The following is a 15,970-nucleotide window of genomic DNA, read 5'->3' on the forward strand; positions in this document are numbered from 1 at the left end:
AATGTGGGTAGTATAGTCATGGATGTAATGGGAATACCCCCATTTTCTACGATATTTTAAGTTTTTCTAATACACAAAATAGTAGTTTATAGAAGTGTCCCATGATTGTTGTTATCAACACCGCCCACGTTTTGTGGTCTTTATCCTAATAAAATAAAGAAAAAATTACACACAATCTATCTATGACTTGCCGTCAAAAAAAAAAAAAAAATCTATCTATGACTTATATGTTTACTCGTTTGATGTTGTTTTCTTGGAGTCTAACACGAACCAAATGTAATCCGAAACAGCTTCTAGGAAGAAAAAAAATCCGGGCGAGTGGATAACAACCAATCTATGCATAAACATTACCATATTCAACAATTACAAATCTAATATGTATATATTCACTGTTTCAAACAAAAATGCATATGTTCATGCATAGACTTTTACCACATTTTGACATTCATCAGTTTAACTACTGTCTTTGATGCATCCAATGCAACTATGTTTCATGCATATGCTTGTTCGAGAGTGTGCATCAAAGAGGACCCAAAAAAGACTCCAAATATAATGACTTTGATCATATATGACCATCTACTTGCAAGGGCATATATATGAAAAATAAAAACTTAATAAAGAAAACCAATTTTTGGAATAAATTTAGATATAACAAGTAGTAGTATATAAGGTTGACTTAACGGTTTCGCCGTAATCTGAAAGCCATCGGAATTGATTGGGTGAAGAGAGACCAAATCATAATAAATATTATAATGTTTTGCAGTGCACCGCCATGTCCTGACAATCTAACTTCATCCTTACGTAGTATGCTGTCTTTACGTTCACATGTTGACCTAATTCGTGATTCCCTTTCGACCTCTAAACTCTGTTTTAACTTTTATTTTTGTTTATTTAGAAAAAAAAACAAGAGTGCATGTTCGCTTCCATGTGAATATATATAGCGCATAAGACATGAACTTTCATCGTGACTGCGTTTGAAATTTTTAAAAAGTTGAAATTGTAAAGGCCATGCATTCATTAATTTTGTCACTGGCTTATTAAGTGCTACAAACCATGCATATGGGAGCTCTGAATGGTCTAGGATCATCAACCATTGTCGTATATAAATATATTTGATACTATATAGTAAAATATTTTTCGGACCATAATAAAGTTTGTTACAAAGATCTGAAAACATTGAATAATTCTTTTAAAATAATATAAACTATTGAAGTTGCAATCACACGTTAGCGTACATATACATGTTACGCTGTTTTTCCTTACGTCAGATCTTATTTGTTTCTTATGTACCTCTATAATGGAATTTGATATGCATTCTTTCAAAACCTTATAAATATTAAAATAAACTAAATTCTGAAAATTCTTAGATTTCTAAGATCACATATAGCAAAAGTATACCCTATGTACTGGTATGTTACTGAAAACAAACCAATCAACAATGTCAGGTCGTCATTTCCTAATTATACTTTAAAAGTTTTAGTGATTAATTAAAACATCAATATTTACTCATGTTCCAGAGCAAAATAACTTAGGCATCATGAATGAATATTGATATTATTAACCACTAAACTTTTAAAGCATGACTAGGAAATGACCTAACATTGTTGAATGCTTTATTTTAAATTACTTAGCATCTTAGACCAAAAAAATATAAATAATAACTTAGCATCTTTAGATTTTAATGTTTTTCTTATATAACATTACATCACGTACAAGAGAAAATGCACATGCAATATGTGATCTTGCAAGCAACAGTCTCCAGTAACAAGAATTTTGAAGCATATTTAAATTATCATAGTTCTTCTTTAGTTTCGAGAAAATCCGCCCTCTCTCGAAGAATCTTCTGCCCCACATACCTACACAATTAACTTTCCAAGAATTATATATGTGATATTTAAATAACTTATGTGGATCATTTATGAGCAATTGTTTACCTTCCGAGCATCATGATCGTGGCTTGAGGATTAGTCCCCGGGGTCTTGAGAAATGTGGATGCATCGACGACTCTCAAAGCATCAACCCCTAATACTTTGTAATCATTGTCGACCACTTTTCCAACTTGACAACCTCCATGGTAATGATAAATAGTCATCACGGTATCTTTACAATATTGCTTCAAATCGAACAATGAATTTATGTGTCTTGGCCTCAGATTGATGGGAAGGGCAAGAATGAGATCCAACAATCCACGCCCGGTCACTCCAGGGAACTTGTACTTGGAGTAATTCTGCGAATTTATCACTTTAATTATAGTACTAAGTCCTTCAACACAGTTATTCAAATCCTCTGGGTCTTGGTAGTAGTTAAATGTCACTGAAGGGTTATCATCTGGATTCGTGTTCCGCAGCTCCAAGTGACCTCTCGAGATCGGTCCATACACTTTCTGAATCATCCCACCTGCTTGTGTTGTAATGTTGAATCGTAGATCCAATAATTTGAAAAAGTTTGAGAGGGTTTTGGTGGGAAGTTTTATCTGCATAAAACATCATACCAATTTTAACATATAGTCTTGTAAGTGGCAAAATTGTATAATGTTATAATTTAAACGTTAATTGATTATATACCTCATTGAGAAGATTTATAACACCATCGAAAAAGCTATGCGTCAAACTAATAGAGAGGCTTAACCCACTCAAACCTTCAATGTAACTACCAAAGTGAGGGATTCCAGCGACTTGGACAAGGGACACTTCTACGGGTTTAGGAGAAGGGATGACGACGGCGTTCATCGGATTATCACCCATTCCTTGTCCGACCATGGGGTGATCTAGGATGACAGGATCCACCCCATGGTCTGCTAGATGGGCCGCAGGGCCAACACCACTCAACAACAGTAGCTGCGGGCTCGCGATGGCACCCGCTGATAAGAGCACTTCATTCTGTGCGTTATGCGCCGCTAGTTTTGCCGTGTGGAACACTCCATTCGCATCCTGGAAGATCACTCCATTTGCCTTTGGCCTCATAGTTCCTGTAAAAAAAAATCTTATCCGAAGCGTAGAAAAATAATGTGTATGGTGAACGACGGATGACAACGAACAAAATGATCACCATAATTATTGTCACGGCTCTGCATGTGTCATATAATTTTTTTTCCATGAATGTATCATATAAAAAAATTATATGATACATGCAAAGTCGTGCCAATGATTTTTGATGTCCCCCAAAAAAAATTTAAAATAAAATTGTTTATGATGAAATTATATGGTAAGTCATCAAAATATTTTGAAATAAAGTTTTGGTAGAAAGTATATAATTTTAGTTACCGTGTATGTTTAATTTATAAATATGAAACATAAACATACAAATAATTTTGACATAAACTAAGGTTTCTAGTTTCTCTCACTATGCACGGCTCTGGATACATTATTCCTTACAAACACTAAAGCGAACAATTGAACGTCAGCGCTTAAAATGAATATTTAGACAAAACAAGAAGTTTCTAATTTGAACCTTGAGTTTTTTTTTAACTATGTTTTTTTGTGAAACTTTTTTTATAACTATGTTATCACAAAATATGTTACTAAGTAGCATGTACTCGAAAGACGTCTAATAATGGACATAAAATCATAATTAGCAAACAAAGTGACGAGGTTTTTTCCCTTTCTTCTTGAGCTTGGTCTTGAAAAAATATATAGATAATTACTAACTAAAAATAAAATATTTTCCACCACACGTAATTTGATTACATGCAAGAGATAAGTCCTATCTCTTCCACACCTTACGGTCATGGTATCTCCTTCATCGATCATAATTTTGTATAAGCTTAATCGAGGAGTTTGTAGACTCAAATCCATACGTTTTCACATTCAACTAAAAGCTTTCAATATCTTTCCAAATAGGAATCAATCAAGGATCTCAAAGAAACATGGATTGTTTTTTGTTTCTCTTCCAAACGGGGTACCAAGCTAAACGCAAGGAGCATTTGGAGGGTCTGGAAGCTCACAACTAGTCCAAGATCCACTTGGTTCATCAATTTAAATTTCTTTAATGGAAAACCTAAGTAAAACCTCTAATAACTATTGATTATGCAGTAATTTAAATTTTAGTGAACCAATAAGTTGATATATACATTTGTTAGACGGACATTATATCTTTTAGGATTAGAAACCACATTTAGTAGATAAAGAAGTTTTCCGAAGAAAAAGAATATCAGGTATAGAAGTTGTATATATACGGATCTAAAGGGATGTAAATTATTAATTCACATAATCAATATACTAATTTTAAAATGAATATTTGCCTCAATCCAGTTTTCTTTCTATCAATATTTTTGTTTGAATCGTGATTAATTCACATTTGTTCATAACGGAAACTATCAATCAAATTACCTGTGGTGGTGAAGAGGATCTTATGAGCAGAAGCGTGCAAGTAGACAGTAATCTTTTTTGGATCAGCATACTCCAATAGATCCGCTGCCGTGTGTCTCCGACCATCCGGATCAAGTATCGTACCGCCAACTTTCGTCCCATAGATATGTTTGTACGTGAAACCATTGTATGGAGTCACTCCAGCCTCCAAAAGACCATCTATAAACGCCGTTTGCCATCCCTTAATCTGTGGTTCGAACACCAACTTCTTCTCGACCCACTCGTAAGCCGCTTCGACCTCTTCTCTGTCCCAACCAGACTCCGCAACGAAGTCAGCTTCCGCACGTGAGTAGAATCCAGCGTTTATCACCGTTCCTCCTCCTAGCACGCGTGCACGTGAGTTGAAAACGCCGTCTTCGGAGATGAAAAGCTGAGACCACGAGTTTGGAGTTGTGTTCAAGAATGTGTTCAAGAAGTTTCCTATGTCTGTAGCCAAGGGGTTGTCGTAAGGGGAACCACCGCGTTCAAGAAGTAAAACGGTGGCGTTTTGGGATAGCGTTGCTGCTAGTGCACATCCGGCGGTTCCTCCTCCGATGACTATGTAGTCGTAGTGAGATAAGGTTGGTGCTGATTTTGCATCTCTTAAAAAACTATAATAACCAGCTTCACATAACAAAATTTCATCAAAAATTTGGACTAAGTATATACTAGAAAACCTAAAATTTCATAAATGATTAGAGAAGGAGGTAATAATCGTACCTTTATCAGAATAACACGAGCCTTGGAAGACGAAAACTGCGACGCTAATAAAACGAAATAATCGGAATATATGGAAATCCATTCTGGTGTAAGATTATACTCTAAGTTTCTTTCTACTTTCTACGTATATCTTTTTGGGGTAAAAAGAACTAGGTTTCATGCGATTATATAATACTGAAGTGTATATCATCAAGGTCACGGTAAAGTCTTATTCGATGGTGGTTTTGGCTTCTTCTAATAATTTTTTGTTTTTTTAATTTCCGACGCAATTAATTTGGTCCATATACACAACTACGTTCCTTGTTAGATCTGTTTGGTAAGAAAATTTCCACGTTAATTTTTTTTCCTAGTAATATATGGTCGATGTAGATCGGATATGGATCTAGCTTTTCAGTTTAGGTTCGATTTTAACCTAGTAAAATAACTTAGCATCTTTACATTTTAATTTTTCTTATATAGCATTTCATCACGTAAAAGAGAAAAATGCACTTGCAATATGTGATCTTGCAAGGAACAGTCTCTAGTAACAAGACTTTTGAGCATATTTAAATTTTCATAGTTCTTCTTTAGTTTCGAGAAATTCCGACCTCTCTCGAAGAATCTTCAGCCCCATATACCTACACATTTAACTCTCCAAGAATTACATATGTTATATTTAATAACTTTGTGTAGATCATTATTGCGCAAGTGTTTACCTTCCAAGCATCATTATCGTGGCTTGAGGATTAGTCCCTGGGGTCTTGAGAAACGTGGATGCATCGATGACCCTCAAAGCATCAATTCCTAATACTTTGTAATCATTGTCGACCACCTTTCCAACTTGACAACCTCCATGGTAATGATAAATAGTCATCACGGTATCTTTACAATATTGCTTCAAATCGAACAATGAATTAATGTGTCTTGGCCTCAGATTGATGGGAAGACCAAGAATGAAATCCAACAATCCCCGCCCGGTGACTCCAGGGAACATGTACTTGGAATATTTCTTCGAATCTATCACTTTAATTATAGTACTAAGTCCTTCAACACAGTTATTCAAATCTTCTTGTTCTTGGTAGTAGTTGAATGTCACTGAAGGATTGTCGTCTGGATTCGTGTTCCGCAGCTCCAAATGACCTCTCGAGATCGGCCAATCAACTTTCTGAACCATCCCACCTGCTTGTGTTGTCACATTAACTCGAAGATCCAATAATTTGAAAAAGCGTGATAGGGTTTTGGTTGGAAGTTTCATCTGCATAAAACATCATATAAAAATTACATATAGTCTTTTAAACAACTCTAGTAGTTAAATAATGGAAATATATTATATGAAATACCTCATTGAGGAGATTTATAACAGCACCGAAGAAGCTATGCCACAAACTAATAGAGACACTTAACCCACTCCCACCTTCAATGTAACTACCAAAATGGGGGATTCCAGCGACTTGGACAAGTGACACTTCTACGGGTTCAGGAGAAGGGATGAGGACAGCATTCATCGGATTATCACACATTCCTTGTCCCACCATGGGTTGATCTAGGATGACCGGTTCCACTCCATGGTCTGCTAGATGAGACGCAGGGCCAACACCACTCAACATCAGTAGCTGAGGGCTAGCGATGGCCCCGGCTGATAAGATCACCTCATTCAGTGCACTATGTGCAGCTAGTTTTGCCGTGTGGAACACTCCATTCGCATCCCGGAAGATCACCCCATTTGCCTTGGGCCTCATATTTCCTGTAAAAAAGCGTAAGAAAATCTTTATCTGAACCGTGGAAAAATAGTTTGTATGGTGAACGACGAATGATTGTGATGGATGACAAGTGACAACGACCAAAATGATAACAATAATTACATTTTCCTTACAAACACACCAACGCGAGCAATTGAAAGTCACCGTTTAAAATGAAGATTTAGGGCAAAGACGAAGTTTATAATTTGAATCTTGGGTTTGTTTTAATTATGTATCACAAAACATGTTATTAGCATATACTCTTAAGACATCTAGTAAATAAACATAAAAAATCATAATTAGCAGTAGCACACTTAGTTTATAATTTGAATCTTGAGTTTGTTTTAATTATGTATCACAAAACATGTTATTAGCATATACTCTTAAGACATATAGTAAATAAACATAAAAAATCACAATTAGCAGTAGCAAACTTAGTTTTTTTTCTTATTTATCTTGGTCAAGAAAAAAAAGAAAATTGTTAACTAAAAAACAAGTTCTGAATATTTTCTCTTTGTTTTTTTTCTAGAGCCATAATTTGATTACATGTAAGATAAGATAAGTCTATCTATATCTTCCACACCTTACAGTCATGTCGTCTCCTTCTTCAATAATAATTTTTTTAGTTATTAATCGAGCATTTCTAGCTAGACCAAAATTCCTACATTTTCACATTGAATTAAAACATCAACATCTCTCCCAAATGGGAAAACATTTGTTTCTCTTTCAAAGGCTCAACCGAAAGAACATTTGGAGTGTCTTTAAGTTAGGACTAAGCTAGCTAGTCTAAATGGTCGGTCATGGGCATAGACTAATCAAATACTGGCAAAAGGTCTCTAAATTTTTTGAAGAAAATTATATAGAATTAAAATCCTAAGTTTGTAAAAAAAAAAATTAAAACCCTTACTAAATTATCTACAGCCACAGAATCTCAAGACTGGCCCGCCCTGAGTCTAAGATCCTCTTGGTTCATCATTCTCGAACTTCTTATAATGGAAAACCTTAAAATGGACCTTTAGTTACTATTAATCAAATACCTGTGGTGGTGAAGAGGATCTTATGAACAGAAGCGTGCAAGTAGACAGTAATCTTTTGTGGATCAGCATACTCCAATAGATTCGCTGCCGTGTGTCTTCTACCATCCGGATCAAATATCGTACCACCAACTTTGGTCCCATGAACATGTTCGTAGGTGAAACCATTGTAGGGAGTCACGCCAACCTCCAAAAGACCATCTATAAACGCCGTTTGCCATCCCTTAATCTGTGGTTCGAACACCAACTTCTTCTCGACCCACTCGTAAGCAGCTTCTACCTCTTCTCTTACCCAACCAGTTTCCGCCACGAACTCATCTTCCGCACGTGAATAGAATCCAGCGTTTAGCACCGTTCCTCCTCCTAGCACGCGTGCGCGTGTGTTGAAAACGCCGTCTTCGGAGATGAAAAGCTGCGACCATGAGTTTGGAGTTGTGTTCAAGAATGTGCTCAAGAAGTTTCCGATGTCTGTGGCCGTGGGATTGTCGTAAGGGGACCCACCACGTTCGAGAACTAAAACAGTAGCGTTTTGGGATAACGTTGCGGCTATTGCACATCCGGCGGTTCCTCCTCCGATGACTATGTAGTCGAAGTGAGATAACATTGGTGCTGATGTAGCATCTTTTGAAAAACTGTAATAACCAGCTTCACGATAGCAAAAATTCATTAATTTTTTTAAGTAAGTATACACTAATAACCACCTAAAGATTCATAAATGATTAGTGAAGGAGTAATAATCGTACCTTTGTCGGAATAACACGAGCCATGTAAGATGAAAAATGCTACGCTAATCGAACGAAATAATCGGAATATATGAAAATCCATTATGTTGTATCTTTTTGGCATCAGAAGACCAGATTTCAGGCGCTTTATATAATGGTGAAGTGTATGTATATCATCAACGTTACTAGAGTTTCTCCTCAATGAAAAATTCACCAATAAATTACTAATATAATAATATATTTAAGTTAAAGAAACAAAAATGTAGCATAATTTTATGCCTTTTATTATTTTTCGAGCGAACAACTCTTTTTTTTAACTATTTTTTGCAATATTAATTTTTTTTTGTGTGTGTGTTTTTATGTGATTTTTACAAACCCACCCTTTGTCTTCTTTGAAAAACTAGCATGAACAAAGTCATAGTGGTTTTGTCTTCTTCTAATATTTAGACTTTTACAAAAAAAATCTAACACGATTAATTTAGTCCACATACTCAACTTCTCCGTTTCAAATTAGTTTGGTAAGTAAATTTCCACGTAAGATTTTTGTTTTATGATTAGTAACTAGAGTTTATCCCGCACATCGTGCGGATATATTTTTATTTTACAAATACTAGGGGTTTTCCGGCGCTACGCGCCGGTTTTGTACGTTTTGTTGTCTAATAAGTTGTAAAAGATTTGTTGATCCATTTTGGTATTGGTTAGTGATAGTAATATATTTGTATGTTTTGTAGTTGTTCACGCAAAAAATGAGTATCGTAAATGATAGGAGCAGTAAACTATAATATTATATAGGTGCCAGTTACACCAAAGTAAATATAATTTGGATAATAAAATGAGTGTGTATCTTTACATATATCAAGTGAAGGCTTTATGTATTGAATCAAGGACACCTCTAATCGACACATACTTCTTAGAGATATATTTCCCAACCAACACATATTTAAGCTGTGCTTCTTTCGTGGTCTAATTTAATTTATTTAAATATAACTTTAACAATACCACTCATAAGCGTTGCGTGAAAGTGAGTGTTTGTTTAGGTTGGATTTGCAGGAGTTTGGGCTGCAAGTTATTCTTGTAAAAAGATGTGGGATTAGAGGAGATTGCATGGGAACGCAAAGAGAAGGGTTAATAAGTATATAATATTATTGATAAATTGAAGTTTTTTTAGCACTTTAGAAGGAACGGATATTTAGAAAAAAAAAAAAGGAGAGCAGGAAACAAAGCATAAAGCTACAAAGTCAAGATCAACATAAATCTAGAAATTTATAATGGCGAGAAATAAAAATATCTAAAAGGTGAGAAAGAAAAAGAAAAATATCAAAAAGAAAAATATCTAAATGAGGACAAAAGTGACATAAGTGATATTGGAAATTAGAACCCAATAAACTTTTTATTTTTTTATTAAGTTGGCATCATAAATTATTTTCTCTACATACCGAACAATTTATTTTTGTAGGAAGCCACCTGATCAATACAAGGAAAATGGAAATATTAAAATTTAAAAGTATGTATGTGTCGTTAATGTGGGGTTGTATGTGTTTTGATATTTTATGTAATAGCGATGAATGATTATTGTTCAGACAAAGTATAATAAGAACAACTCGAAACACTCAATTCTCACTCTAAACATGGTGAGAAGAGTCATAATAGTGAGGCCCTAATTATTGGGTGTAAAAGTCTAAAAGCGTATTCATATTTTCTTAGTTACTGATTACGATATCATGGCAAATTTAATTATGGGTATGAATACTTGTTAGAAAATACCACGACTTAAACCCAAATCAGACAGACTGCCTTCGTAAGTGTGTTATGGACTATTGGCATAACAATGACTCGAAGTCTCGAAATATGCTTATATTAATAGTGCGCTTAATTTAACCAACATACGTAATAGTTTGAAAAACAAAATAGAAATGCAATGACTGATAAATAAACCACAGCAACATGACAACATAACGCTTCCATATTCATCTAACCAATACAGGCCTCCTTATAAGCAAGCTCATTTGTCTTATAAGACCACAATATTTGTTATATAAATATTGTTCAGAACTAATTATTTAGTGTTGTAATGTTGTTCACAATTAGTCATTTAGAGTTGTTGAAATTCGATATTGAAGAATATGTCAAGCATAAAATGTTTTTATCAGTAATTGATGTTCAAAGAGAAAAAAAGAAAAAAATAAACATCTGTCTAGGTTTTGATGCTGCCCTTTTGAACGGTTAAAAAGTTCCATGTGACCTGTTAGATAAAAGCATGAGCAGCGTAAGTTGAGAGTCTGAAACTCCCTTCTCTTCCATTCTTCTTCAACCGTCACCGAGTTTAATGTTGAACATAACTCGTTTTCCTGATAGTCATTTCTTCATCTTACTCTTCTTCTATTCCAATCTGAAACATAGATGGGAGGAAATGGTGTTCCCAGCTTCTTGAGGCGAGATTTCAGTGGAGCAGCTTTGGTTCAATGAAGAAACTCACCACGTGAAATGTATTACAGCGATTCCCCTGCAAAAAAAAAAACTTAATGCTGGGACCATTTGCTTAAAATTTTATCACTTACTCTAATACTCATTTGCTATAAGACCATAATATGAACCATTTTGCACCACCAATTAATGTATACCAATGAATTTACTAAAGCAAACTATAAGTTCTCCTTAATCTTTTCCAATATCATTTTGTACATCAATATCATTTGTTTCCAAAAGCTAGCTATATAAATATCAATCGAAGACTTTGATGTAGTGTATCTGTAGATAGGAAAAGGTGCCTTGAATGAGCTGCACAGATCATAGTGGGTTGCAAAATAAGTTCGACCTTTTTTTGGTTAAGTTTTGTATATGCTTAAAGGTTAAAAACAGAGAAATACAGAATGTCCTATTGATTCGGTTTTGGGTATTTGGCTTGTAACTGAACGCTTAGCTTCATGTATCTTTAGTAAAAAAATTCATTTAAGAGAACTTATTAAAAACTTAACAGTTAAGAGACTCACTATTGTCATCTCCCCTAGACAATATAGTGCCAAAGCTTCTTCATGGAGGCCAGTTCTCTTTTGGCTCCTGCTGGTTGATAGAAACATTCAGTATCATAGAACAACAAACCCAATCGAACAGATCAGCCAAGAACTTTTAAAACATAAACATAAGAAATCTAAGTAAAAAGGAAAAAAAAATATAAAGTTCTGGTTCAAGAAGAAGAAGATGACAAAGTTAAAAAAAAAAATTGAGACTTTGGATAAGATCAAACTCTCATTACCGTCAAATTAATTTAATTTTAAAATTAAAAATTGAGAAACAGAAGAAGCTAATAACAAAAAAAAAAAAATTGATCTCTCTTCTCATGAAGAACAATAACACTAAAAATGAAAAAAAAAATACACAGATAAATTTGATCGGATAGAACATACCTTCCATAGTTGAGGATTCACAAAAAGGAAGTAATGGTGGAGATATTTTTAACGACAGCATTTAAGACATTGTTTCGATTGATCCTCGTTCTGTAGTCTCCAATTTTGGTGGCCGGTAAGATGAAAAGAAACAGAGCTTTGACGGTGAGAAGTTCCGATCAAGGCTGCAGAGTCTTCGAGAAAAAGAGTGTGTGGGTCTATTTGTTTGCCTTTCGAGTTTGTGTGAGTTTGGACTTTGCATGCTAGGAAGATCCGATATTTATAGATGTAGATTTAGGGGTTACAGTGGAAACGAAAAGGTACATCGAAATTTTAATGTGGGAGTTGTGGACTAATGAAGGGAAAATCCAAATTTAATGATGGATTAAAGGATTTGTGAGATGTTACGGTTATCAAAGGAAACTCTGTGTCGTTTCGTCAGAGAAGAATCAGCCGCAAGAAGGAGGAAGAAGAAACTAATACATATGGGCCTCAAATAAGAAACAGGCTCAATAAAAATAGAAGTGAAGCCCAAACTGAGCCTACATCACTTCACCGCAACAAACTTAACGCGCCCGAGTGTAAGGTATGACATGGCAAAATAGAAATCTCTTATTGGATGATTTTTTAGTCCAACGTGGACAGGCTAAAATCACTTTATATCTTTCTTTTAGTATAGGATAGATTTAATTTTGATATTATTATATAAATTTAAATATACAATTTATATCTTAGTGTTATGTATTTTATAACTCTTTAATTTTATTGTTTAGGTTTCTTATTACTTTATTAATATAGGGGTTTATTTTATACATGTTACCTTTTTTATTACGTTTTTGAGTTTTCATAATTTGAAATAATCAAATAAAAAATATTCTTCAACATATGATTTTTGAAAATATATAGCTGTAGAAATAAATTTTTAACATATGTTAATAACTTCATTTGTATAAAAAAATCTGACATGATTAATAAATTTGAACCCGTTTTAGTGGTAGATGACAATTTATTTAAATGAAAGCATTATATTACTTAATTACGAAATTAATTAATACAATATTTAATAAAAATTATTTAAAAATTTATTAGGATTTTGTTAGATTTTTCTTAACAGATTTTGTTATAACTGAAAATAACATTCAAATCTATAGTTAAAATTAATTTATTATTAATATTCCTATTAATTATTATATCATATTATGTGATTAATGAAATGGTCCTAGTAGACTTCTAAATAGTAGATAAAAATGGTACTTTTCTTATAATAGAGAAGATATATGGTTAACTAGGTGGTTTTCTGCATATTGTGCGATGAAAAAATTTTAAATTTAAATTATATTTTAAAATAAATTTTTTTACTGTTTTAGATTTTCTTATTTTTATACCAATATTATAATATAAATATTAATTATTAAACATAAAATTATGATAAAATGAATAATTTGATATATTTAAAACTATATTTATATAGATTTTCATTTATTTTTTGGTAAAAATATATTAAATTAACTTGTATAAATTAAAAAAAAGTTATTTTTTATAATTATCAAAATATAAAATTAAACAGAATCTCTAAAATTGGTAGATATCAAAAAGATAAAACGATATAACGATTAAAAATTTATATTTTTAAAAAAATAATGTATAAAATTTGGAAAATCTTGTTCATAATAAAAATTATATGATTAAAAATATACTTAAATAATATTTCAAAAATTTTAAAATATTTATATTTCTATTATTATATTATTTAATGACATATTTGAATACATTTATTTTAGTGATGATTTATGAATTATTACCGTATTCTAAAAAAATTACCAAAATATAATTCTACATTAAATGTAATTTCCATGTCATATTTATCATAAGTTATGTCATAAATTCTAACATAGGCATGTTAATTAGGGCTGAAGTCTGCAGTCCGAGCCCGTCCAGTCCTAAAAATTACCGGGCTTTGGCTTAGTTTTATAAGCCCCAAAAACATTGGGTCTTTTGGGCTATGCCCATTTGGATTTTGGGTTTTTTGGGCCTAAGTCCATTTGAGATAGGGCCGGTCTGAAAACCCAAAATTTTATATTCTAGCTTAAATATTATTATTCTTACAATCAAAACCATTATTAGTATTGACATTTTATTTTAATATTTTAATCCAAACTCTACTAAAGCAAATATAAAAATTGTTAATGCACTTTATTGTTTGAATATTACAAGTGTCTCTTTTTAAATTTTGCAAATGTACCTTCTGCTTTCATGTACAACATATTTTTTTATTTCAAAATACACAAACGTTTGACCATGTTTATCATAAACTTTGTTCTCTTATATGTTTAGTTTTAATTTATATTTGATTATTTAAATATTATTAAATTTGATTTGTTAATCATATTTTTTAAAGCATTCAAAAAAGTAAACATTTTTTATCAAGAAGAAAAGTTTAAACTCACTTTATATTTTAAAACAAAAAAATGAAACTATTTTTTTAATGAAAATTCACATGTATTAAAACGATAGAAATGACAATGACAAATTATTTTTGGAAAAGCCCAAAAAAATCCGAAAAGCCATATAGCCCTATAAAGGTCGGGCCGAACTTTGAATTCTAGACCCAAAACATTTCCGGACCGGACCGGGCTCAAATATTTACAATCCATAAATTAATATTCGATAAATTAATAAACACGGTAAATTAATAATTTTTTTGATCCCACGTTAGACTGGTTCAAAAATATGACCCAATCGATAAAATAATAAAAGGAAAATTACCAAAAATACCATATTAATTAATACCATAAATCGATAAACTAATCTAAACTTAGGGTTTAGAGTTGAGGGGTGGGTTAGGGTTTTGGAATGTGAAATTTAGAATTCTAATAAATATATAAATAAATACTTTAAAACATTAAAATAGTTTCAAAAGGAAATTTTGAAAAAAAAATCAAATTTTTTTTCAAAAAGTGTCAAATTTGAAAAAGTATAATTCGAACACATAATTTATTTTATATTATTTTTGTTATTAATTTAAATAAATATCTATATATATATAGTGAACAAGAGTATAAGAGTCTTTTGCCTCTTATTAAGAATGTAGTTTTGAAACTTTGGTGGTCGTAAACATAAATAATGATATTACGAAAATGATAAACATGAAAATTCTCATATAGTTTATTCATTTGAGAAAACTCAAAATATCAAAAAAAAAATGTCAAATCAAGTATGATACATATTTCTAAAATTTCGAAATTAGCATATTATAATATGGTATATACTTTAGTTTAAACAATACTAACATAAATAATGTTTTTAATCTGAATATAAATTAGATAAAATTTCAATTTACTTAGTTTTATCATAATTTGTATCTTGTTATAACAAAAAATTCAGTATAGAACTACAGTTTTAGTAATTTATAATCACTTTTATTATAATGTTATAATTAATGTGATTGTCTAATTTATTTTAATAATATAAAATTAAACAAAAATGAAAAAAGGATACACAAACTAATCAAATGTTTATTCTTTAGAATTATTATTTATAATATTTTAATCACATCAGATAATTCCGTAAATTTTATCTATGGAATTTTGTTTTTTGTAGATTTTAATTAATTTTATGATTAATTTTCTAACAAATATAATATATATATAGATGAACCAATTTATTTTTTCTAAAAAATCTAAAAACTATTATATTAATGATACATGTCATAGCTCAATGTTATAATGCTTTTCTTTTCTGTTAATATACACTGGATCTCGATTCGCACAATCGCGCGGGTTTTTATTTTCATTATTTTTATATAAATATTTTGTTTTTAATTCTAAACTGGTATATATTATAATATATGAGTCTATCAATTTTTAAAATATAATAAGTTTACGGTATACTTTTTTCGTTGAATATATTGTTTTAAACTTTCACATGTATTTGTATCTTCTCCTATATATATTTTCGGATTATTATTTCATTATTAAAATCATAACTATATATATAAATATTAGTAAAATATTGTTTTATTGTCATATTCAAAGATAGTGTAACATT

General features: G+C 31.6%; 2 protein-coding genes across 3 annotated transcripts; both read right to left on the reverse strand.

Moving 5' to 3' along the window:
- Positions 1-1,635: 1,635 nt before the first annotated feature.
- Positions 1,636-5,402, reverse strand: LOC103841508 (protein HOTHEAD-like). Its single transcript, XM_009118053.3, has 5 exons — positions 5,067-5,402; positions 4,329-4,970; positions 2,565-2,968; positions 1,935-2,473; positions 1,636-1,856 (listed from the first exon to the last, which is right to left on the reverse strand). Exons 1-5 carry the CDS (start codon positions 5,146-5,148, stop codon positions 1,793-1,795), a joined length of 1,731 nt encoding a protein of 576 aa, XP_009116301.1. The 5' UTR covers positions 5,149-5,402; the 3' UTR covers positions 1,636-1,792.
- Positions 5,403-5,465: 63 nt separating this feature from the next.
- Positions 5,466-9,904, reverse strand: LOC103841513 (protein HOTHEAD). Of its 2 annotated transcripts, none has more exons than XM_009118056.3 (5): positions 8,562-9,904; positions 7,822-8,450; positions 6,386-6,789; positions 5,762-6,300; positions 5,466-5,683 (listed from the first exon to the last, which is right to left on the reverse strand). In XM_009118056.3, exons 2-5 carry the CDS (start codon positions 8,420-8,422, stop codon positions 5,620-5,622), a joined length of 1,608 nt encoding a protein of 535 aa, XP_009116304.1. In that variant the 5' UTR covers positions 8,423-8,450; positions 8,562-9,904; the 3' UTR covers positions 5,466-5,619. The 2 variants fall into 2 exon arrangements, with proteins under 2 accessions (XP_009116304.1, XP_009116303.1); XM_009118055.3 differs by having other exon boundaries at positions 7,822-8,463; positions 8,562-9,830.
- Positions 9,905-15,970: the final 6,066 nt, after the last annotated feature.

Source organism: Brassica rapa, chromosome A09 (assembly GCF_000309985.2).
Source record: "Brassica rapa cultivar Chiifu-401-42 chromosome A09, CAAS_Brap_v3.01, whole genome shotgun sequence".
NCBI classification, from domain to species: Eukaryota; Viridiplantae; Streptophyta; class Magnoliopsida; order Brassicales; family Brassicaceae; genus Brassica; species Brassica rapa.